This window comes from Macaca nemestrina, chromosome 1 (assembly GCF_043159975.1).
Source record: "Macaca nemestrina isolate mMacNem1 chromosome 1, mMacNem.hap1, whole genome shotgun sequence".
Classification (NCBI taxonomy): domain Eukaryota; kingdom Metazoa; phylum Chordata; class Mammalia; order Primates; family Cercopithecidae; genus Macaca; species Macaca nemestrina.
In genome coordinates, this window is record NC_092125.1 from 107014869 (window position 1) to 107039789 (window position 24921).

Consider the following 24921-nt stretch of genomic DNA (forward strand, 5'->3'; position numbering starts at 1 on the left):
CAAATTGAGGGGCATTCTACAAAACCAATGGTTCTTTAGAAAGGTCATTGTCAAGGAAGACAAAGAAAGACTGAAGAAGCATTTCAGATTGGAGATTGAAGAATCGTGGCAACTATGTCAAGCCAATGGAGGATCCTGGATTGGATTCTGAACCAACAAAATTGTCTTTTGCTATAAAGGATATTAGTAGGAAGACTGGCGAAATTTGAATAAGGTCTGTAGATACTAACATCTTGGAAAAGCCTGGAGATGAGGACAGAGTATGAAAAGCAATGAAGAAATAACAGTCAAGGCAAAAAGGAATGCATATTTCTGGTTTTATTGTTTCACATCAGGCTGAGCTATGTAAAAAGACAAGCTGCAAAGGGATACAGGTCTGTGTTTTGGGCTTCCCAGAGCAACCACACATATGCAAACCGAGGTCATTAAAAGACTTTGTGGGAGAAGTTTTGGGCTTCTGAACTCCAAGACAGAAGAATCCTCTATGCTTGAGCTCAGTCTTCACCAAGACCTCTCAGCAACATGGGCAGGCCCAGAAGGAGAAGGAAGAGGAGAGGGAAATATTTGGTCATTTGTGTTCTTCTAGGTTCAGGATCCACTTCAGCAGCAGCCTCCAGAGTGCTGGCCACTGCCCCCTCCACAGCAGCTGGAGCCCCCTGAGGGCTGGCTGCAGCAGTCAGAGCTCTGGGGTCTGTGGCAGTGGGACCTGCGGCGCCTGTGGTGGCTCAGACAGCAACCACCTCCCCCAGAGCTGCAGCAGCCCCCAGAGCTGGAGCCACAGCAGCCTCCAGAGCTGACACTGCAGCAGGAAGAGACTGGAGGGCACTTAGGGGGACACTTTGGGGGGCACTTCTGGGTGGGACACTTGGGAGGGCACTTGGGGGTGCACTTGGGAGGGGGCTGGCACTGCTGCTGGCTCTGCTGGCAGGACATGTCGGTGGTGGGTGTTCAGGAGCTGAGAGAGAGTCAGACAGAAAGTTAGACCCAGGCAGAGGCCATCCCTGCCTATTTTTGCCCTTTCAGCATCATTTCTAATCCCTTCATTTTGATGAACTCCTTAGTGTAGTTGTAGCTAATTAATCACGGGAATGTGCATTATTTCTAATAGTTGGCTAAGCACACTTATAGCCTCTGTTTTGAACCTTATGCTTTTTATATACTTATAAAATCATAAAGCATTTTCAACTATTTTATAATTAGAAAGCCGAAGCCAAAAGATATTAAGAGAGCATTCTTAAAATCAAGCATGTAGTATGTAGAGGAGACATTCTGCTTCAACTACACACCTGAATCATGAAAACAATCTAGAAAGGGGTTTGGAAATAAAATTGTTTTTCAAGGGGAAACAGTCATTCTCTCTTGGAAGAATTTTCTAGATTGTTGTAAGGACACAGAAGTTCAGAACTGCAAAGGAAGTTGGAAAACTAACTGAGGAAAAATATCATTGAATTAAGTTGAGGCTTGTATCCAGGTTTCCAACTTAGTCCAATGCTCTGAAATTCTCAGCAAACACCGTACCGAATGCTCAGCACTTATATTTTGTTGTCTACTGTCCTTGCCTTACCAAGTTAAGTACCATTAAATGTGAGTTTAGGGGAGTCAGTTAGCTGTGATATCCTCTACACTGGCTGGGAACCACTGTTTCCATCTCAACTTTTCAGGAAAGGACAGTTATATTTTTCAAGGTAAACCTCCCTTTCTGAAAGCAGTTACAGGTGAAAATGGGAGGCAATGTTGCAATGCCTTCAGACTAGAGACCCAAGAACTCTAGATCCATCTCATTTCTCCAGAACACCATCTCAGGACTCCTCCTTCTCATGTCCCTGGTCTGTCCCCATTGCCCTTGCTCAGTTTTCTTGAGACTCCCTCCTTCACTCATATGAATGCCAGCACCACCCCAGCCCTGGAGTCCATGCCCGGCCTCCCCTCCTGCCCTGATCTAGGCATTCCTTTGTGGGAGCCTCTGATAGAGTACCCAGGGAACACTTACTGAGGTCACAAGCAGCACAGGGTCCTTCAGCACCTCGGGAAGTGAATGGATGGGGTTCTCTGGCCCTGAGCCCTTTTATCCTGTCCTTTGGGCTCTTCCTCCAGTAGTGAGACAGGGCCTGGGCATGAGAGGACCTGCCTCCTGACACCCACGTAGGTCCTGTGACAGGTGGTGACTGGCAGGTCTGCACATGTCTGCCTTCATGGGTGTTCAGGAGAGCTGCTACCAGCATGGAATATGACCACTTAGAAATAGAGGTGGGGTGGGGAAATCCCTACTATCATCTCCTGCTTTGATCTGCCTGAAGGGCACCTGCCTTTAAGGTTCTCACTTCTCATTCTTGGAGCTTTGAAGTTTTGGCCCTAATACTGCCCTTCTTGCCTCCCCAGTGTTAATGAGCCCATGAAACCTGGTTCAAACCAAATTGTTATGTATTCCAATTTTATTCTTTACAGGTTACCCTGATACAATATGTATTATGGATTACATGGTTTTAACTCTATAGAAATTGCATCATACTTAAGACACTCATTTTTGACTTGTTCTCTTCCTTAAACATTATTTTTGCTAGTTACTCAAGTTGATCTGTATAGCCATAGTTTACTCATTTTCACAACTGTGTAGTGTCCATCTTATGAGTGCATCATGATTTATTAGCTTCTCTCTTTTGGATGGACATTTAGAGTGTTCTCACTTTTCACTGTATCAATATTGCAGCTATAGAAATTTTTGTGCATGTCTACTTGTGTATTTGTGGGAGAGTCTCACCAAGTTATGTACCTATAAGTGGAAGTGCTGAATTTTGGATCACACCTATCTCTCCAAATTGCTCATATTGATTTCAGTTTGCATCAATGGTGTATAAGAATCATTCTTGCTGCACATTGTTACTAAACTTCAGTAACTGCCGTTTGATGGATGTGCATTGGTATCTGTCTGTAGTTTAATATGTATTCCTCTGCTTTGTAGTAATCAGAGCATATTTTAATATATTTTTGGTTATTTGAGCTTTCTCTTCTGTGACTTGTCTGCTTTTTCTTAAAAATGTTTTTCAATTTGTTTATCTGCTTTTGTTAGTATTTGTAAATGTTCTTTACATATTCTAGTTACTAATGTACTGCTATTAAATGCATTGTGAATACCTTTTCCAAGCAAGTATGTTCCTGTTTGCATTTTAATGGTGTCATTTGATGAACTAGTGTTTTATTTTTAACATAGTTGAATTTCTGCAGCAATAACTATAGTTTGTGATTTTCGTGATTTTAATAAATCTCAACCATTTGTAAGTCCAGAAATCTTTTCCCTATCTTTAAAAAGTTGAAATTTTTTCCTTTTTAAAAATGAAGGTTTTATTCAATCAAGAAAGGAATTTTTGTTCACTTTATATATTTTAAACATTTTTCTGAATGGATAACCAATTGTCTTAGTATTGTAATCAAATTTTCCACTTCCCCCCACTCATCTGAAATACCTATGGGTCAGAATCAATTTTTCACATTTCTGTAGATTTATAATTGGGTGAACAATTCTTGTCATTGTCAATTTGTCAGCACCTCTGAGAACATCTGCTGCCTTAATTATCATAGGTGTATAATCAATTGTGATATCTAAATCACACAGGTTCCATCATTCCTTAAGATTGTTTTGGTGATTACTAAACCTTTGTTATTTTATATAAACATTAGAGTCAGTTTGTCACATCCCACACAATGAAGATGAAGCAAAACAAATCATCATTAGAATTTTGATGAAAACATCATTGAGAATATGCATTAATTCATGAAAAATTATTATATTTTATTATAATTTTTTTCTACTCACCCATATATATGGTATAACTCTTTATTATGATATTCTGTAATGCTATTTAATAATCTTCTCATTTTATCAAATGTATTTTACATTAAAATTGTATGTTAGACTTTATGTAATTTTGCTATTTTAAATGGCAATTTTTAAAATATTTTTGAATTACTTGTTGCTGGTTAATATAAATTTATTCTTACATCTTGCAACTTTTCTAACTCTTAATGTTATTTTAATTTTCTGTAGTAATCATTCTTGTCTGTATATCTTCTTTCTCAAAGTTTTCCTCTTTAAGTTAAATTCTTGGAAGTACAACTCTTGGATAAAAAGTATGTACATTTAAAATTTTGATTTGTATACAGAAAATTATTATTTGTTGAGTAATGGGTCACCAAATTTCATCTGAATTTTCATTATTATTCCAATTTATAAGACTCATTTCCTATCATCTTCAGCAATACTGTTTTGTTATTGATTTTCAGTTTCTTCTAGTTCAATATAAAGGAATATCTTCTAATCCTTATCATCCTTGAAATGGATGGGCTGTGCTTCTAGATCAGAACTACTAATGTAAGGTGAGTAACCAATATCTTAACTACTCTCGCATTAAATACATTGTTTGGAACAACATGAGCCACAGCCAGGCAATTCAGTGGCAAACTCAGACTTCATCCTTGAAAGACTATCCTTGTTTTATATACAAGTCTTTGGTTGTTTGTATATGCAAATATGAAATAACAAATTTCAAAATGTATTGGTCACTTGTATTTCTTTCCAAGCTATCTGTTTGTTCATGCACTTTGCCCACTCATTTGTAGATAGCCTTATTTCTTTTCTATAAAGTTGTAAAGACTTACTATTTATCATAGATTTTAATATGATTCCTTACTTATGTACTTTACTTTTTCTCAGCTGGTTATTTATATTTTTCATCTTTTAAAATTATGCTTTCTGACATATAGTATTTCTTTCATTATGTGATGAGATTTATCAAGTTTTTTCATGCTTACATATTTTATCCAATTACTTATAAAGAAATAATTAGATATTCTGTATATTCTTCTAATAATTTTGGAGTATCAGTTTATTGTTACTACTCTATGCAGGGGTTGCAGAGGAAGGAAATAAATTACAAATCACTGACGTATGGTGCTGGCTCTGGGACACAGAGTAAGATCTACTGAGTCTAAGTTAATTTTTACTGGGTCTCAGCATTCTTCCAACCTATCTCTTGTGATATGAGAGTCTGACCACATACAAGTGTACTTTCAGAAAGTCACTCCTTTGCTAGTGCATATTGTTAGCATTAAAAAGGTACCAAATTCAATAAATTTCAAATGCTATTGAAATCTAACACCAAACATAAGGAAACAATACTCACGATGTTACATCATATTGCTACCTTATTAACCCAATCCATGCCAGATTAATTGACAGTTTGGGTGCTACCCTTTGTGGTATCAGAGTCATGGACAGAATAGCTTCTAATCCTCATCACCCTTGGAATGCATGGGCTGGGCTTCTGGCTCAGAACGGCCAGTGTAAGCTGAGTAATCAGTATCTTGACTACTCCATTATTAAATACATTCTTTGGAACAACATGAACCATAGCCAGGTAATTCAGTGGTAGACTTCTGCAGGGTGATAAGGCTAGTATACTGTAATGTAAATGTCTCAGAGTGAGAATTCCAATGATGACGGCTTACGTCATACACAAACTAAAGATGATGCTAATAGTAATCAATTCATTTTTAAATTGCTTACCTATGGAGTCCACCTGTGTTTTAGAAACTGTTGAGGGGTACATAAATATTAGAACCAACCTGCAGAATCAAGCATAGTTTATCGTAGTCATATTTGAAAACTAAGACTCATAACAAAGTTACAGTTGAATGGCACTGTTTTAGAAATGCATAGGTCATGGAATAAAGCCTGGATGTTGAAGAAGGAGGGTTACCCAAATGAATATAAATTGTTCTACCATAATGACATATGAATGTGTATGTTCACTCCAGCACTATTCACAATAGCAAAGACATGGAATCAACCTAAATACCTATCATTGGTAGACTGGATAAAGAAAATGTGGTACACATATACCATGGAATAGTATGCAGCCATAAAAAAGAATAAGATCATGTCCTTTGCAGAAACACGGATGGAGCTGGAGGCTATCATCTCTCCTTAGAAAGCAGGTGTAATTTGAAAATATTAATGCATTGGCATTTGTTTAGGGAAAATGACATGTTATAAACTCTCCAACAGAAACTTCCTTTGCATTATTTCATTGACTCTCAGACATCCCTGGACAATTATTTTTATATTATCTCTATTACAGAGTTGATAAACTGAGAACAAGAATGATGAGGTATTAATGTTTTTCATAAGGTAATGCGGGTAATAAGTGGCAGAATCAGGTTTCTCTCTAGGTCTGACTCTTTAACCAGTTATCTAATGGCTGTAATACAGAAACACACACACACACACACAGTCCTTCTCTCTCTCACACACACACACACAGACACACACGCACACACAGAGCTATAAAATAGTTGAGGGTTGGAGGATTCTATGAAACTTGAGTTAAGCCAGGTTGCCCAGAGCCACAGAGGTAAGATTTGGAAGTTAACAAAACAGAGAACTCAAGCTCCAAAACCAAACAGCTTAAGTATTCTCCACGGAGATCAAGACAGGAAATGATGGTAGGGATTTTCCCACTCCATTTCTATTTCTAAGTGGCCATAGTCCAAGCTGGGAGCAGCTTTTCTGAGCCCCATGGAGGAAAGCAAGTGAGGAGCTGCCAGTCACCACCTGCCTCAGAACCCATGTGGGTGTCAGAAGGCAGGTCCTCTCATGCCCAGGCCCTGTCTCACAGCTGGAGGCAGAGCCCAGGCCAGGATAAAAGGGCTCTGGGCCTGAGCACCCCATCCACTCACCTCCTGAGGTGTTGAAGGACCCTGTGCTGCCTGTGACACTGGTAAGTGTCCTTTGAGAATAGGAGCTGGGGCTTCCACAGAGGGTTGCTCAGTCCTAGGCAGGAGGGGAGGCTGGGCAGGGCCTTGAGGGCTGAGATCCATCTGGATAGAAGTCAAGACCTCAGAAAGATTGAAGGAGGGTGTGCAGAGGAGGCAGGGAGAGGGCCAACTGGTAACACAAAAAAGAATTAGATGGCTCTGTCTTTGTGCTTCAGCTGGCTGAGTTTTAAGGACAGAGGGAGTTGAAACCCAGGCAAACAGTCTCCGCTAGAACAACTTCAAACAGGACACTTACTTTTCAGAGCAAAACTGTGACACTCCTTGTAAATTTGAGCTGGAGATAGTAGCTCTCAATCAGTGGAGTTGACATAATTAACGGATCTTTTAGGGCTCTTTGAAACCCACTTATCTCTATATTCAAATTGGAATTGAGAATCTCTTTAAGTAGTTAGACATAGCAAGCTGAGGATCACTGTGCCAAGATGTTACTGTGAGGCCTTTGTGTGATGAATATGGCAGTGCACCGGCCTAGAGCCAGGGTATCTGAGTTCAAACCCCCTCTATGCATCAAAAATACTGTTCTTCAGCATCTTCCTTAACAAAGGGGGCCTGTGAGACCAGCCTGTCTCCAAAACCATTTACAATTGTACATTCGCAGGTTTTTTACAAGACAAAGTCTCCTAGGAAGTTACTCCAAGAGATAATCCTTCTTTATCTTTTCCCAAGAAAATATTTATATTCCCAGGTTTCCACACTGGACTGTTTCAGAGTTTTATATGACACGAGAAAAATTGCTTCCTATAATTTACTAAATGTTTAATCTTGACAGATGTTTTTTCATATGGCTTACTGCCTCAGTTTCCTTCTTTGTAAAGGATATAGTAATTCTTGACTGTCTTAAGATGAAATTGTGAACCCAAAAGATACAGTGTAAGAGCATTTTCCAAACTACAAGAAATAACAAAATTTTCAGCGATTAATGATTTACCATGGCATTTAAATAGTTCATCAAAATAAAGGAAATAGAAACAATGTGGAAAGGACAAGAATAGGCAGCAGTGGCCTCTGCCTGGGTCTAACTTGCTATTTGACTCTCTTTCAGCTCCTGAACACCCACCACCGACATGTCCTGCCAGCAGAGCCAGCAGCAGTGCCAGCCCCCTCCCAAGTGCACCCCCAAGTGCCCTCCCAAGTGTCCCACCCAGAAGTGTCCCCCAAAGTGTCCCCCTAAGTGCCCTCCAGTCTCTTCCTGCTGCAGTGTCAGCTCTGGAGGCTGCTGTGGCTCCAGCTCTGGGGGCTGCTGTGGCTCCAGCTCTGGGGGCTGCTGCAGTTCTGGGGGAGGTGGCTGCTGTCTGAGCCACCACAGGCGCCGCAGGTCCCACTGCCACAGACCCCAGAGCTCTGGCTGCTGCAGCCAGCCCTCAGGGGGCTCCAGCTGCTGTGGAGGGGGCAGTGGCCAGCACTCTGGAGGCTGCTGCTGAAATGGACCCTGAGCCTAGAAGAGTGGAATCCAGGACAGCAAACTGCCACGGACATCCCCCTTCTCCTCCTAGGCCTGCCTGAGAGGCTCACAGGTCCAAGGGAAAGCTCTGAACTTGCCAAGACCATATCTTCTCTCTGGAGCCCAGAAACTCAGATCCTTTCTTGGATCTCCATTCACTGGCCTTGGATTTCACCTTTGTGGCTACCCTCCCACCCTCTGTCTAAGCCCCTAGCTCACTCCATGTTGTTTGCTGTGTGCATCTGCTGATTAAAGCAATGAAACAAGGAATCCGCTCAGTGTCTTATTCTATGAGGACCCTATTCTCCTTGAGTGGCTCTTGTTCTCTTCACCCTGTCCTCTGCAGGTGGTGGCCTTGGAATCTCAGGGGACAGTGGGGCACTCTGGAGTGAATTGGGGTTAATGGGGGCAGGAGTGGGAAGGGACCATTGCTCCCAACTCTGTCTGTCCTATGTCAACTGGTCTGAAGCAGCATCGCTTCTGACCAAGTCTGAACTGTCTCTTATAAACACAGCTTCTTTGTGTTTGGTCCCCTTCAAGGGCCTGACCAGTCTCTCTATGCTTCTCTTTCTCTGTGAGTGCAGTCTGCTCCTCCTGACCTAGCCCCACCAACATCCTTCCTCCCTCACACACATATGTGTGTGTACACACACATCACATGCAAAAACACACACTTCTGCACATCTCCAGGTGCACACACAAACATGCACACACTTGCATGTATATACCTGGACAAAAAAGAAAAATATAATAAATAAACAAATGAAATAAAAGAGAACAAAACCCATGAATATATTTTGAAAATATAGTTTTCCCACTGACTACTTCTGCAATAAGTTTAGTTCCAGGCACATTTGCAAGTAAAAGTTGCTTTTCTATTAACCTTCCATCAAATCTTGTTGCTTTCTTCCTTTTCCGTCTTCATTAAATTATCTACACTTTATTCCAGAACACAATCCCTATACCATATTTCTCAATTTGCCCGTGACTCTCTATAGAAAAATGTGTGTGCTTCTTAAGTATTCCATTTAAGACTTAACAGAAAGTGTTTCCAACTTCTTTTCTAAGGCTTACCATTCATACCTCCCATGAAACCCCACCGCTAATGCTGCTGTCGGGATTTAAAAAGTTTTAACCACCCATGTGGCCATGACCTTGTACTAGTAGCTGATGGGGACTACACAATATAAGTCACAAATTGTGCTGTCCAAAGTTTCATTAAAACTTGGTTCATGAGGTACGTCAAAAATAAAAAAGGAAAATGAAGCAAGTGAGATTTGAACAGTGTCTCAGAAAGAAAAAATATATTGGAATAAAACATAGAGACAAAGTAGGAAGAGCCATCTTCAAAGTATAGCTAATACGCAGTCCTGCTTAGCAAAGCCTAAATTAGAGGAATTGTACAGAGTCTTATGCACAGAGCATTGAATGTCACTCAATGGACATTGACCTTGATCCTGAACACAGTGCAGAGCTCTGGATGAGATTTTCTTAATGGTTAGGGGTAATTATTTCTGGAGTGCGGGATGGCGTGGAAAGATCATTTTTGGATTCCAATGAAGATTAGAAGCATGGAGAAACCCTAGAGAAGTGAGGCAGTGTAACTTCAGGGAAGGCCACGCATCGTGAGATACATGGTACGGTAATAATAGAACAAGGCTGATTATATATCGATGTCTATATCTACTTCTATATCTATCTATGCCTATGTCCATATACATATCTCAGATATTGATTCTCTACACCCATTATGACCTGGATATTGGTATTACTGTGGCCATTTCCACCTCATCACATGTTCTGGAGAATTGTTTTGGACACTTCTTGAAAAGATAACTTTTTCACACGATTACTCCCTAGTCTGATTTGCTTTCATCTAATTAGTTCATTTTTTAAATAATATTGCCCTCAAGATATGAAAGAAACACCTGTCATATACCAAATTGACATTAGTAAATCTTAATCTCCTAAAAATGTTTTTAAATAGACCTTCACACAAAAACTTTTGTTCATGTCGAAACAAAGCAATAATACTAAAACTTTCCCATTGTATTTCAAGTCCTCCTGTTTTTTTCAGGTCTTCCAGCCTCCTCCACTAGGGAACTCTTTTCCATGGGGTCCTTCACTCCACATAGTGCCTGAGACTTGGACCATCTCAAAAAGTATTCTTTCCCTTTAAATTATTGATAGACAGGTGTTTCATACGAGGGTTCACTGTGTTACAGGAACTTTAACATGCATTTTCTCCTACAACTTCATTGATCCTCACGACATCCTGGAGACTAATCTTTATTATCTTCATTTGAAATTTCAGGAAACAGAGGATGAGATAATTGGGGATTTTCAGAAGTAACACAGCTAATAAGTGACAGAACCGGGATTCTGTCCCAGGTGTGTCTGACTCCTACCAGGCTTGTAACTGTGATGGTATAGACATGTATTTGCACACGCACGCACACGCGCGCGCGCACACACACACACAATCTGGGACACATCAGGGACGTTAAAAGACTTCTGTAAAATTTTAGCTTAAATGATACCATCAGGGATGTAGAAAAAGAGGGCTTGGAGAAAAAACTCCAAGAAAAAGGTCTAAGACAGCTCCAAGAAAAATGAGGTGGCACTAATGGGAGCTATTCTGATCTTCTGTGGAGGGAGGCAGGTGAGAAGCTGCTGGTTTATCACCTGATCATACAACCCACGTGGGTGACAACAGGCAGGTCCTCTTATGCCCAGGTGCTGCCTCACCCATCAGGGGCACAGCCCAAGGCCAGGATAAAAGGGCCTCCTTGATGCTGTTCCAGTGTGAGATTCAGGAAAAGACTTGTTCATCTCCATAAATAATTAAGACTCAATCATTAGTAAAGTCTTGTTCAGGACTGCACACTGTTTAAGGGTAAATGTCCAAATTCCTGCAGTGAAATAAGACTTTGTGTGCTCCCTCTCATTTAAGTCTTTGTCATGTACTCTCAGAAATGACCTGAAGCTGAACTGGATTATTTTCTGTACCTCAATTATGCTTCTCTCTGCAATGCAAGCCATGGTCTCTACCCTTCTAGGACAGAGTGGCTCAATCCCAATTTTTTTCCCTTCCTGTGGCGTATCACTCTAATGACATAATAGTAAATTCTTTGATGGCCTGCCTTGGGTGTTTCATATTTCTTTACCTCAATTATTCAACACAGGGCTATGCGCACAATGGATGTTTAATGATTTTAAATCCTCTCATTGGTATTAGCATTGGCTTTACAGTTTATAAACAGCTATTCCTTATGACTCAGGCCACCCTCATAGGAGACACACTCTGAGACAGGCTCATTGAGGTGTGTGGGCCACATCACCCTGAGAGGTCTGCCACCATCTCTCCTGGGTATGACGTTTGTTCTCCTGCTCAGATTGTTCCAAAGGGATTAGTAACGGAGGAGTGGTCAGGACATTGATTCCCAGGTTGTCACAATGGCAGGTCTACTCAGAAGTTCAACTCCTGGTATCTAGGATGATGGGGCTGGGATGCCATCTGGTCCATGCCTCTGCCTTCATGCAGGGCAACTCCAAGCCCTCAACTGACCTGACTTGGATGTAGGTGATGAGTCGGCAACATGGTTGTATCAGAAAGTCTGGAAATTAAGTCTTGGCTTTGAGAAATCATAGCCTAGATTTCAGGTCAATACAGACATGTTGATCAGCAAAGCATTGATTTTCTGAGGGTCAAGGCATTTGTCTTTTACATCATCAACATTTTTTCATAACATGGGATGGAAGGAAACATTACTGAGATCTAACTGGAAATACGATAGTTAAAGTGGAGTTATATTTTTATCTCTCTGCATCAGAGCCAGCACCAAGGAAACTAGTGATCTTGTTTTGCTTTCTCATCTTGACAAACTTAATAATTATACATGAAGGAACTCATACAACTGAATGGCAACAATCAAACAACCCAATTTAAAAATGAGCAAAAGACTGAATAGCTATTTCTCAAAAGACATACAAATGTCCAACAGGTGTACAGAAAAAGGTGCTCAATCTCACTAATCATCAGGGAAATGCAAATCTGAACCACAATGAGATATCACTTCATGCCTGCTAAAATGGCTATTATCAGAAGGATGAAATATAACAAGTGTTGGCAAGGATGTGGCAAAAAGGGAATTATTGTACACTGTTGGTGGAAATATAAATTGGTACAGCCATTATGTAAAACCATATGGAATTTCCTAAAAAGAAAATAAAACTACTTCATGATCTACTAACTCCACTTCTGGAAATAAAATCAGTATTTTCCAGAGATATCTGTACTCCCAGCGTTATTTCAGCATTATTAGCAATAACCAAGATCTGGAAACAACCTAAATGTCTCTCAGTGGATGAGTGAATTTTAAAGATTCTGAATATATATACTGTATAGCAGAGGGAATATTATTCAGCCTTGATGCTGCTGATTTGATGCATTATGCCTATTTATTTGCATACGTTGAACCATTCTTGCATTTCTGGGATGAATCCCACTTGATCATGGTGAATAATTTTTTTAGGGTAGTGTTGAATTCTGTTTGCTAGCATTTTGTTGAGTATTTTTGCATCTATGTTCATCAGAGATATTGGCCTGTAGTTTTCTTTTTCTAGTGTGTCTGTTTGGTTTTGATATCAGGGTGATTCTGGCCTTGTAGAATGAGTTTAGAAGTGTTTGGTGTTCTTCAATTTTTGGAAGTAGTTTGAGTAGAATCAGAATTAGTTCTTCTTTAAATGTTTGGTAGAATCCAGTAAGGAATATATCAGGTCTGGGGAGTTTTCTTGATGGGAAACTTTTTATTACTGCTTTAATCTCATTCCTCATTATAGGTCTGTTCAGGTTCTGTATTTCTTTATGGTTTGATCTCGGTGGGTTGTCCAGTAATTTTTCTGTTTTTTTCTAGGTTTTCCAATTTGTCTGTGTACAGTTGTTCATAAGTCTCTAATTATCCTTTATATTGTGGTGATATAAGTTATTATGTTTCATTTTTTATCTGATTTTATTTTTCTGGGGCTTCTCTCTTTTCTTCTTGGTCTAGTTTAAGTTTTGTCAATAGATGCTGAAAAAGCATTCAATAAAATTCAGCATCTGTTGGTGGTTAAAAACCTTCAAGACATTACCTGTAGAAGGAACATGCCTCAACATGATAAAACCCACACCTAATACCATACTGAATGAAGAAAAATGGAAAGGCTCTCTATTAAGTGCAAAAGAAGACAAGGATGCCCACTTTCACCACTTTAATTCAGCATAGGGTAGAAGTCCTAGCCAGAGTAATTAGCCAAGGAAAAGAGATAAATGGCATCCAGATTTGAAAGGAAGAAGTCAAGTTATCCTTTTTGCAGATAATGTGATACTATATTTAGAAAAACTAAAGACTCCACCAAGAAACTCTTAGAACTGATAAATTTAGCAAAGTGGCAGGATACAAAATCAACATACAAAAACCAGCAGTGTTTCTAGACCCTTATAGAAATCTATCTGAAAAAGAAATCAAGAAAACAATCTCATTTATAATAGCCACAAAAAATAAAATAGCCAGAAATAAATTTAACGAAAGAAGTGAAAGAACTACAACAAAAGCTAAAAGCACTGATGAAAGAAATAGAAGACACAAACAAATGGAAAGGTGTCTCAGCCTCATGAACTGGAAGAATTAATATTGTTAAAAAGTCTGCAGTATTCAAAGCAATATACAGATTCAGTGCAATCTCTGTTGAAATACCATGTGAGCCAATTTGCCCTAATAAACTCCCTTTCATGTATACATATATCCTATTAGTTCTGTCCCTCTGGAGAACCCTGATTAATACAACAGAAAAAAAAGGCTTAACATTTTTATGGAACCCTAGAAGACTCCAAATAGCGAAAGTGGTCCTGAGCAAAAAAGAATAAAGCTGAAGGCATCATGTTACCTGATTTCAAATTATACTACAAAGTTATACTAACCAAAACAGTATAGTACTGGCATAAAAACAGACGTATGGACCAAAAAAACAAAACAGAAAATCCAGAAATAAATCTATAAACTTATAGCCTATTTTTAAACCTTACTGCAAATAATGATTAATAAATAATCAACTACAGTTTTAGAGTGTTCCTAGTAATTGTGGTTACAAGAGTGTATACATTTGGTAAAACTAATTGAATCGCATATTTTAAAAAGGAGTTTTATTGTGTGAAAATTATGCATCAATAAAAGTGATTTAGATTTAAAAATTAAAGATTTATTCCATATAATGTGTGTATATGAAAATATATGTGTATATATACACATACACACACTTATATTTATATGTCTACTACGTGTACATACAATCTGAAGGAGGAGTCCGGGGAGATTGTTAGTGGAAGGAGTGGGGACCGAGGAACACAAGGGTGAAGAGGTGACAGTGAGAAGGAGGATGAAGTCGGCCTGCTGGCCATGCCTAAGGGACACAGTTACAAACACGAAAGGAATCAGAAGTTGAAAGAACAATGCTTCTTAAAACTACCTCAGGCCCTTGGTTTAAAAGGAAAACACAGAAAGAAGAAAAAACACAAAACACACAAAAATGCAAGCTTTTTCCTCCTGAACCCTTTCCCCATCCTCTGTCCACCAAGGCCTCAGCAGCCACCAGCAGACACAGGGGAGCAGAACAAGCATGACACAAACGGGAAAATCAAGCAGGCTAGTAACAAGTTGGGGAGCAGATTCTGGACTTTATTTCTTCAGTTTAGGCAGCAGGATACAGCAGTGTGAGCTGCGCAGGAACTAGGTGTGTGCTTTGGCGTTCCCAGGGAAGCCATGGATATGCAGAAGAAAATATCTGAACGCCATTAAGGAGAAAGATTTTGGGTTTCCTGACACCAGGCCAGAGGGATTCTCCAGGCAAGACTTCAAGCTTTTGCTGGAATCTCTCAGCTATTCAGGCAGAATCGGAAGGAAGAGGAAGTCAAGGTCCACTTCAGCAACAGCCTCCAGAGTGCTGGCCGCTGCCCCCTCCGCAGCAACTGGAGCCCCCCGATGGCTGGCTGCAGCAGTCAGAGCTCTGGGGTCTGTGGCAGTGGGACCTGCGGCGCCTATGGTGGCTCAGGCAGCAGCCACCTCCCCCAGAGCTGCAGCAGCCCCCAGAGCTGGAGCCACAGCAGCCCCCAGAGCTGGAGCCACAGCAGCCTCCGGAGCTGACACTGCAGCAGGAAGAGACTGGAGGGCACTTAGGGGGACACTTTGGGGGACACTTAGGGGCGGGGCACTTGGGAGGGCACTTGGGGGTGCACTTGGGAGGGGGCTGGCACTGCTGCTGGCTCTGCTGGCAGGACATCTTGGCGGTGGGTGTTCAGGAGCTGAAGGAGAGTCAAATAACAAGTCAGATGCAGGCAGGGGCCACCTCTGCCCCTGTGACACTCTTAGCATCTCTCACGTATAAATGCATCATCTTCAGTAGTTTTATTTCCAATAACTTCCTCAAACTCTCACATCATCTTTTTCAAGCTTCGGATATCTTTGAATGTCAGACAATTGTAAACTAAGACTAAACAATATTGCAAAATGCATCTAAGATGCTAATGTGTTGTCAGTAGAGGAAGAAATTATTACAAATATGTCTTCAGACTGAAATTGTCTGATTTACGAGTCATTTAAGGAAAATTTATTTTTAAAGGAGAAGAGGCAGTCATTCTCTCTGGTCATAACTTGCAAGACAATTTTACTTGGGAAGGTCAGCATTGCACAGGATCTTGGAGACTACTAGTCAGTAAACTCACTTCGATAGAGAGAGATAAACTCAGCAATTGCTGCAGACCTAGTACTTGAACCCTGACCCCCTGATCTCATGTTGGAGCTCAGACTTCCTCACTCACCATCTGCTCAGGCTGATGGGCTGACACAGTGGGTCTCAGGCTTGGTGAGTGCTAACCAAGCTGGGAAGTTTGTGAACAAATCTCAGACCCATGAAAATGTGGGGTTCACAAACCCCAAAGAGCCTTTAGTCCCATGTCCACAGCTCTAGTTCTTCCCTTGCAGGCAGAGACAGGGTTGTATCTTCAGAAGTGGGCTTCCCTCCCGTGGGCTGCCAGAGTGGAGCAGGTCTCTCTGCTTCAAGGTTCCCATTCTGGACCACCCACCTCATCCCAGAGCAGTTTGTTTCCTCTGGAGTTCAAAGGCACATGGCACAGCCAGCCAGCCAGCTCTTTTCCTCTTCTCCTTTCTGCTCCCAGTTAGTGCCAGACTCCTTTTTGCCCCCGCCCCTTCAGTCTTTTCTAAACCCTCCACCTCTGACAACATGACCCTAGCCCCTGAGGCCCCGCCCTTCCTTCCCTCCTGCTCTGTTCTAAGCATCCTTGCTCCTGTTCTTACCGGAGTCACAGGCAGCACAGGGTTCTTCAGCACCTCAGGAGGTGAGTGGATGGGTGGTCTGGCCCCGAGCCCTTTTATCCTGGCCTGGGTTCTGCCCCAGCTGTGAGACAGGGCCTGGGCATGAGAAGACCTTCCTTCTGACACCCACGTGGGTCTTGTGATGGGTGGTGACTGACAGCTCCTCACCTACCTCTCTCCCCAGGCTCAAAGCAGCCACTCCCAGATAGGAAAGTGCCTACTTGAAATGGAGTTCCAGGATAACTGCTACCATCACCCACCTCATTTACTTGAAGGCTGCTTCCCTGAGAGCCTCTCAGTTCTCAGTCTTAGAACTTAGGACCTATCTCATTTCTGTCTCTTCCGAAGTACCTGATGCTCCATGTAGCCTGGGTTGAAGTTGAAGTACTAATCCCTGAGGTTTCCATGCATGTTTACTTCTGTCCCTGTGCACCACCAAGCTGTGTGCTGTGGGTGCAATGTAGACATCTATACAAGTAAAACCCTTGAAGTAGAACCCGGCCCAGGACGAGGCCCTGCGAGGTGGAACTGTTGAAAGTATTTAGCCTGTACGGTTTTTTAAACCATAAAGCTGGAAGATGGAAAAGAATTAGTTACAGAAGAATTAGTTAGTTGTGAAAGTCAATAAATTAACACAAAAAAGAGAAAAGGTGCCTGTCAGAGAGACTGAAATGTTGTAGGCTCTGAATAAGTGAAACATTCATACCTTGCTGAATACAGAGTGAATATGCTGATCTTTAACAAACAAAGGGCAGCTGTTTTCTAATGAGAGTGAGTCTGGCTGTTGGTGATCTGTTTGCTTTTAAATAGCCCTTTTCTTCTGATGGGGTCCTTGATGTGCCAGCACTGAGATGTGACGCAGGAAGCAGCTCATTGGAGAAACAAGAAGCCCCAGCTCTGCTCTTAGTATTAGTGTGAGAATCTGGACTTTTCTGGGTTCACACTGGGAGCACCGGATGATGGTCACAGATGAGAAAGAGAAAGAAAAGAGACATGGTTGTGAGACATTATAAGCCTATGCTTCATGTGGGGTCAAATGGCTGGTGGGACCCCGTCCTGGAACATAAGGGGATGGGGGCCTTTTAAGAACAAGAGTCCTTAATATTTAATGTGAATGTGTTTATGCTGCTACTTTGGAAGCCCCTGTCCTCTCTCTCCACTAGAATCACTAGCTTTCTACATGTCCACAGGATTTATATGAATGGAATGTTTTGAATTTTTACATTTTTAGGATATTAATGAAATGGGCTCCTGTTCATTCTAGGACACACTAGTCACTAAGACAGCCATGACTGCAAGGTTATCCACAAATTAAACTATTTCTTCAGAGGAAGACCAAGAAAAGCCAGATTAAATCATATGAGGGACAAGTCCTCTTCCTCCCAGCCCCTGACAGACTCTGGATATGCCCAGAACTTGGGAATGATGTCTAGGTCACAATGGACATGGTGACCCTAACCAAAACCTGGTGGAGATACATGTGTATTTATAAACACATACACAGAGCTTACATATTGAGAGAGAGGTGTGTGTGTGGGTACCCCCTTTCTCAGAGCGTCAACTATTACAGCTGCCTAGACTCCTCTGACAACGTAGTGTCTCCAAACACTTGTAGTGTGTCTTTGATTCTGTTCTTTTATGACATCCAGGAAAACACTCTCCCATCCCTGTGCATAATTAACGCTAAGTCATTAGTAAAGTCTTGTTCATGATTACACACTGTATAAGGGCAAATGTCCAAATTCCTACAGTGAAATAAGACTGTGTCTTTAGTTTAAGCCTTTGTTGTCTACCTTCAGAAATGTTCTGAAACTGAACTGGATTATATTCTGTACTTTGATTATGCTTCTCCCTGCAGTGCATGCCATGGCCTCTGTCCTTCCAGGACAGTGTGGCTCAATCCCAATTTTTTTCCCTTCCTGTGGCGTATCACTCTAATGACATAATAGTAAATTCTTTGATGGCCTGCCTTGGGTGTTTCATATTTCTTTACCTACATTTTTCAACACAAGGCTATGCGCACAATGGATATTTAATGACTTTTAAATCCTCTCATTGGTATTAGCATTGATTTACAGTTTATAAATAGCTATTCCTTATGACTCAGGTCACTCTCATAGGAGACACACTCTGAGACACGCTTATTGAGGTGTGTGGGCCACATCACCCTGAGAGGTCTGCCACCATCTCTCCTGGGTATGATGTTTGTTCTCCTGCTCAGATTGTTCCAAAGGTCTTAGTAATGGGGGAGTGGTCAGGACATTGATTCCCAGGTTGTCACAATGGCAGGTCTACTCAGAAGTTCAACATCTGGTATCTAGGATGATGGGGCTGGGATGCCATCTGGTCCATGCCTCCGTCTTTATGCAGGGCAACACCCAAGCTCTCAACTGATCTAACTTGGATGTAGGTGATGAGTCAGCAACATAGTTGTATTAGGAAGACTGGAACTTGAATCTTGGCTGTGAGATATCATGGCTTTGCTGTTAGGTCAAATAAGATATCTTGTCCAGCAAAGTATTGACTTTCTGAAATTTCCTATTTGTCAAGGTTTTTTCTCTTTTAGGTAGTCAAAAATTCACCAACTTATGGGAAGTGAGTGAATACTATTGAGATCTAACCAGAAATAATTCAAATGGAATAATTTTTTTGTGTGTGTTCTATAACCAGTAACAAGTTAAGTTAGTAGTCTTTGTTTTGTTCTTTCCATATCTACAACCCTTTAAACAATTACAGTGATGAAAAAATGCTATTAAAGTCTGGAAGAAAATTCTGTTCTATTTAAATAGTATCTTTTAAAATATTTTTATTGTGGTTATTGTTATAATTGTTAATATATTGATATACTGCAACTGTGCTGAACTCTCCTAAATTCTTGCAGTGAACACTTTTCTTAAAAAATTTGGTAAAATACATAATCCAAAATTTACTGCCTTAATCATTTTTTTAGTGTACAGTTTAGTAATGTTAAATAGAATCACATAGTTGTATAACCGATCTCTAGAATTTTTGTCTTCTTGCAACACTGAAACTCTACACCCATTAAACAACAGTTCTCTCTTGCTCCCTCTCCCCAGCCCCTGGCAATCACCATTTTACTTTCTGTTTCTATGAAAAAGACTACTCCTTGTATCTCACATAAGTAGAATCGTACAGCGTTTGTCTTTTTGTGACTTTTTGATTTAGCATATCTTTAGGATTCATTCATATTGTAGCATGTGCATAAATTTCTTAGCTTTTTAAGGCCATGTAATATCACATTGTATGTATATGCCTCCTTTTGTTTCTATAATCATCCAGCGGTGAATGCTTGCTTTGCTTCCACCTTTTAGCTATTGTGAATAATAAAGCTATGAACACGGGTGTACAAGTAACCTGTCAAGACTCTACTTTCAATCCTTTTGGATTGCATATACCCAGAAGTGGAATTGCTGGATCGTATGTTAATTCTATTAACTTTTTGAGGAATCACCATGCTCGTTTTCATAGTAATTATACCATTTTACATGCTCACCAACAGTGCACAAGCATTCTAATTCCTCCACATCCTCACCAACCCTTGTCATTTTCTGTTTTGTTTTGCTTTATTTTTTATAGTAGCCATTCTCTTGGGTTTGAAGTGGTATCTCATGGTGGATTTTTCTTTAAATAATTTAATCTAATTATGAATGGTGTTGAGTATATTTTCATGTATCCTTTGGCCATTTGTAAATTTCTTTTGGATAAGTGCCTATTCAAGTCTTTTTTTCCCATTTTTAATAAGGTTTTTTTGTTTACTTGTTTAATTGTGGGGGTTCTTTACATATTTTGGATAGCAACCCATTACCAGATACATGATTTGCTAATATTTGCTCCCATAACAAAGATTTCCTTTTCATGGTATTGATTTTGTTCACTGATGCACATACATTTCTAATGTTTATGCAGTCTAATTTATCTATTTTTACATTTGTTGCCTGTGCTTTTGGGATCATAGCCAAGAAATCATTGTCAAATCCAATGTCATGAAGATTTCCTCCTATGTTTCCTTCTAGGAATTTTTTTTTTTTTTTTTTTGAGATGGAGTCCCAGTCTGTCAGGCAGCAGTCTGGAATACAGTGGCATGATCTCGGCTCACTGCAACCTCCACCTCCCAGGTTCAAGCGATTCTCCTGCCTTAGCCTCCCAAGTAGCTGGGACTACAGGTGTGTGCCACCATGCCCAGCTAATTTTTGTATTTTTAGTAGAGATGAGTTTCACCATGTTGACCAGCCTGGTCTCTGTCTCTTGACCTTGTGATCCTCCTGCCTTGACCTCCCAAAGTGCTGGGATTACAGGTGTGAGCCACCACACCCAGCCTGTAGTTTTAACTCCATGTTTATGTCTTTGATCCTTATTGAGTTAATTTTTGTGTATGGTGTAAGCTGAGGGTCCAACTTCATGCTTTTGCATGTGCATATCTAAATTTCCCAACACCACCTGTTGAGAAGATTGTCCTTTCTCCATTGAGTGGTATTGGCACCCTTGTCAAGAATCATTTTGATCAGCTGGGCATGATAGTTTGTGCCTACAGTTCCAGCTACTCAGGAGGCTGAGACAGGAGGATTGCTTGAGTCCAGGAGTTTGAGTCCTGCCTGGGCAACATAGCAAGATCCTGTTTCTGGACAAAAAAAGAATAATTTGACCATATATGTGAGGATTTATTTATTTTAAGTTTCTCTGCTACTCTTCTATTTCATTGACCTATATGTCTACCTTTATGCCAATAAAACACTATTTTCAGTATGGTTACTTTGTTGTAATTAATTGTATTAATTTATTTTTATTTTTTTTTAGAGACAAGGTCTCACTATGTTGCTCAGACTTGTCTAGAACTCCTGGGCTCAAGAGATCCTCTATCCTCTGCCTCCTGAGTGGCTGAGACTATAGATATGCACCACTATGTCTGTCTGTGATAAGTTTTAAAGTCAGGAGTGTGTGACTCTAACTATATTTTTCTTCTTCAAGATCGGTTTTGTTATTTGAGGAATAATTCACAATTAGTCATAGTGTATAATCCTTTTAATGTGCTGTTGAGGATTTTTGTCATCCCTCAATATCACCAAAGACATTGTTATGTAGTTTTCTGGCTTTGGCATCAGAATAATGCTGCCCTCAGAGAATGAATTCATAAATGTCCTCTTTTCTTCAATTTTTTGGAAGCATTGACTAAGAATGGTGTTGATTTCTCTTCAAATGTTTGGTAGAATTAATGAGTGAAGCTGTCTGGTCCTGTACTTTATTCTGTTGGCAGAGTTTTGATTACGGATTCAATCTCTTTGCTAGTTATAGATCTGTTCAGATTTGTTTCTAGGGGTCTATCCATTTCATCTAGGTTATCCAATTTAGCATACAATTGTTCATGGTATTCTCCTATAACTTTTTATTTCTATGAGTTAGTTGTAATGCCTTAGCTCTCATTTTTGATTTTAGCTCTTCGATTCTTCTCTTTTTTCTTCATCAAGCTAGTGAAAGGTTTATCAATTTTGGTGGTCTTCTTCTCAAAGAACAAACTTTTGGTTTTGTTGACTTTCACTATTGATTTTTCTATTTTTTGTTTCATTTATTATATCTTTTTTTTATTTCCTCATTCCTTCTACCAGCTTTGATGCAGACTGTTTTTTGTTTTTTTTTTGTTTGTTTGTTTCTTAAGTCTTAAGGTGTAAAACTAGGTTGCTGATTTGAGGTTTTTTTCTTTTTTAATGTAAGAGTTTATAGGTATAAATTCCTCTCTTAGCACTGCTTTCTCTTCATCTCATAAATTTTGGTATGCTGCGTTTTCATTTTCATTTTCTCAAGATGTGTTATAATTTCCTTTGTAATTTTTACTCTGACCCACTGGTTGTATAAGAGTGTGTTGTTTAATTTCCACATATTTGTGGATTTTCCAGTTTTCCTTTTGCTGCTGAATTCTAGTCTTATTCCATTGTAGTTGGAAAAAAATACTTTGTATAGTTTCAGTATTTTAACATTTATTAAGATTTGTTTTGTGGGCTTCCGTATGTGGCCCATCCTGGAGAATGTTGCATGTGTATTTGAGATAAATGTGTACTCTGCTGATCTCAGGTGGAGTGTTCTGCATATGTCTTTTTGGTCCAATTGATGTATAGTGTATTCCACGTCCTCTGTATACTTATTGATATTCTGCATGGTTGTTCTCTATCTGTTACTGAAAGTGGAATATGAAGTCTCTTACTATTATTGAAGACCTCTCCATTTCTCCATTTAATTCTGTCAGTATTTGCTTCATATATGTCAGAGTTCTGATTTGAGGCACATACGTGTTTATAATGATTCTATATTCTTGTTAAATTATTTCTTTTATCATTATGCAATGTCCTTATTTGTCTTTCATAACAGTCTTTGAGTTAAAGTCTAATTTGTCTAATAAGTCTCTTAGGTTCTTTTCACTTTATTTTCTTTTCATTTTCCTCCTCAAATTCAGTAATTTCAAATAACCTGTCTTCCATTTACTGATTCTTGGCTCTGCCTCTTTGACTCTGCTGTTGAACTTCTCTGAATCATTTTTCTATGAAGTTATTGTATTATTCAGCCCCAGAATTTCTGTGTGAGTCTTTGTAAAAATAATTTCTATCTGTTGATATTTTTATTTGTTAATACATAATTTTCTTAATTTTATTGGTACTCTCTGTGTGTTCTCCTTTAATTCTTTGAGCATATAAGACAGTTGTTTTAAAGCTTCTTCAAAGAATTCGTTGGCTTGTGTTTCTTTAAAGTCAGTTTCTAGAGATATATTTTGTTTCTGTAAATAGGTCAATTCTCTGTCTCTTTGCACGCCTTGTGTTTTTGTCGTTGTTGTTGAAAATTAGATGTTTGCAAAAACAACCATGTCTCTCGATCTTTGGGAGCTGGCTCTGTGCAGTGAAAAACCTTCAGTGTACTGTGAAGGCTCAGAGTCCTCTCAAACCTGTCCTGGGGATGCACCTTCCCTGAGCATGTGTTTGTGCTTGTGTTTGTGTTTGTGTGTGTGCACAGACACTTTTGTTTCAGTTCCCTGACTGCTTTTAAATGTCTAAATTTTTCAGAGTCTTACTCTTGCTTCTTCTTGGAGCCTTTGCCAATTTTGTTCCTCTGCTGCTAATCTCTTATCTTTAGGCACTTGCAAGTCTGCAGTCCCCTTGCAGCTGTTTCATGCCACAGTGCAGCCTCTGCTTTCAGCAGCCTTCAGCCGAATATCCAGACTATGCCATTGACTCATTGGTGCTCTAAAGTCAGGTAAGACACAAATCAGTTCCTCACACAGTCCTCACACAACCTACAATCTTGCATGCAAGTTCCACTCTTTTCCTTCCATCTGTAAGAAAGGCTGAGAAATTGTGCAGCCTCCTCTGACCACACCACATTATGCATAAGATGGGAAAAGGTAGGGGTGAGCAAAAGCACCACAAAATTTCCTACCATTTGAGTATGGTTACTTTCTTTATTAAAGATTTGCTTGGTTGCTGAAGCTTCTTACCTTGTTTTTAAAGTTTTCAGAAAGATGTTTTGGTCTGTACATCATTGTCCAATGTCTCTGAAGTGAGCTAGAGCCTGGAGATTCCTTATTTACCATCTTATGTCATCATTTGATGTCACCTCAGCAGTGAACACTCTTAAATATCTATTTTTTATTATTATATTGTGTCTCATTTGCCTAATACTAGAAATCCGATAAGTATTGTTAAATGAATAAATTAGTCACCAAATCTTTTGCATGAATTGTTATGCCAGTTAGCATTCTAAATTACAAAGAGTAAGTGATCATTTCCACACAGCTTCAACAGCAATGTTTTGTGAGCTAAAAAGCTCACAAAAAACTTATGAACCAATAGATGAGTTCTCATCCCTAAAAGATGAGCTATGCTTTTTCTTTATTAATGAGATTAAATTGCTTTTAAAATGTAATTTCAGAAGTTATTGATTTTCTTCATTAATTATTTGAGAATTAAGTATGAATTCTGCCAAAACTTTTATAGGAACATTTGTTTACTCAATTTTCATGAACTCTATGTTTCTTACCAATATGAGTCATCCCCTATCACATATGTTATAATTTTCCCAAGTTAATTTTTTATCCTTCCATGCCTTTAGTGGTACTATCTGATACTTAGACTTTAATTTTAATGTGGTTAACTGTACCACATTTTCACTTATGTATTCTAGATTTTGTGTTATTTTGAAAATCTTCTCAATAAATTAACTACATTTTTGGTATTTTATTGCAATTGTGGTTATACAGCTATAAATAGCTGACAAAACTCA

At 39.7% G+C, this 24921-nt stretch overlaps 3 protein-coding genes across 4 annotated transcripts; 1 reads left to right on the forward strand and 2 right to left on the reverse strand.

Moving 5' to 3' along the window:
* Positions 1–300: 300 nt before the first annotated feature.
* Positions 301–1405, reverse strand: LOC105497903 (late cornified envelope protein 1C-like). The gene has a single exon (XM_011769428.2). It carries the CDS (start codon positions 931–933, stop codon positions 601–603), a length of 333 nt encoding a protein of 110 aa, XP_011767730.1. The 5' UTR covers positions 934–1405; the 3' UTR covers positions 301–600.
* A 5317-nt stretch (positions 1406–6722) lies between these two features.
* Positions 6723–8542, forward strand: LOC105497902 (late cornified envelope 1C). Of its 2 annotated transcripts, none has more exons than XM_011769425.2 (2): positions 6723–6773; positions 7874–8542. In XM_011769425.2, exon 2 carries the CDS (start codon positions 7896–7898, stop codon positions 8250–8252), a length of 357 nt encoding a protein of 118 aa, XP_011767727.1. In that variant the 5' UTR covers positions 6723–6773; positions 7874–7895; the 3' UTR covers positions 8253–8542. The 2 variants fall into 2 exon arrangements, with proteins under 2 accessions (XP_011767727.1, XP_070927479.1); XM_071071378.1 differs by lacking the exon at positions 6723–6773 and having other exon boundaries at positions 7873–7939; positions 8030–8542.
* Positions 8543–15010: 6468 nt separating this feature from the next.
* On the reverse strand, positions 15011–16674 carry LOC105497901 (late cornified envelope protein 1C-like). Its single transcript, XM_011769424.2, has 2 exons — positions 16624–16674; positions 15011–15611 (listed from the first exon to the last, which is right to left on the reverse strand). The coding sequence occupies exon 2, from the start codon at positions 15587–15589 to the stop codon at positions 15233–15235; it is 357 nt and encodes a 118-aa protein (XP_011767726.2). The 5' UTR covers positions 15590–15611; positions 16624–16674; the 3' UTR covers positions 15011–15232.
* Between the last annotated feature and the right edge of the window lie 8247 nt (positions 16675–24921).

Bases quoted from the DNA above. Each gene is read 5' to 3' on its own strand.
- LOC105497903 (XM_011769428.2), bottom strand. From the start codon at position 933: ATGTCCTGCCAGCAGAGCCAGCAGCAGTGCCAGCCCCCTCCCAAGTGC.
- LOC105497902 (XM_011769425.2), top strand. From the start codon at position 7,896: ATGTCCTGCCAGCAGAGCCAGCAGCAGTGCCAGCCCCCTCCCAAGTGC.
- LOC105497901 (XM_011769424.2), bottom strand. From the start codon at position 15,589: ATGTCCTGCCAGCAGAGCCAGCAGCAGTGCCAGCCCCCTCCCAAGTGC.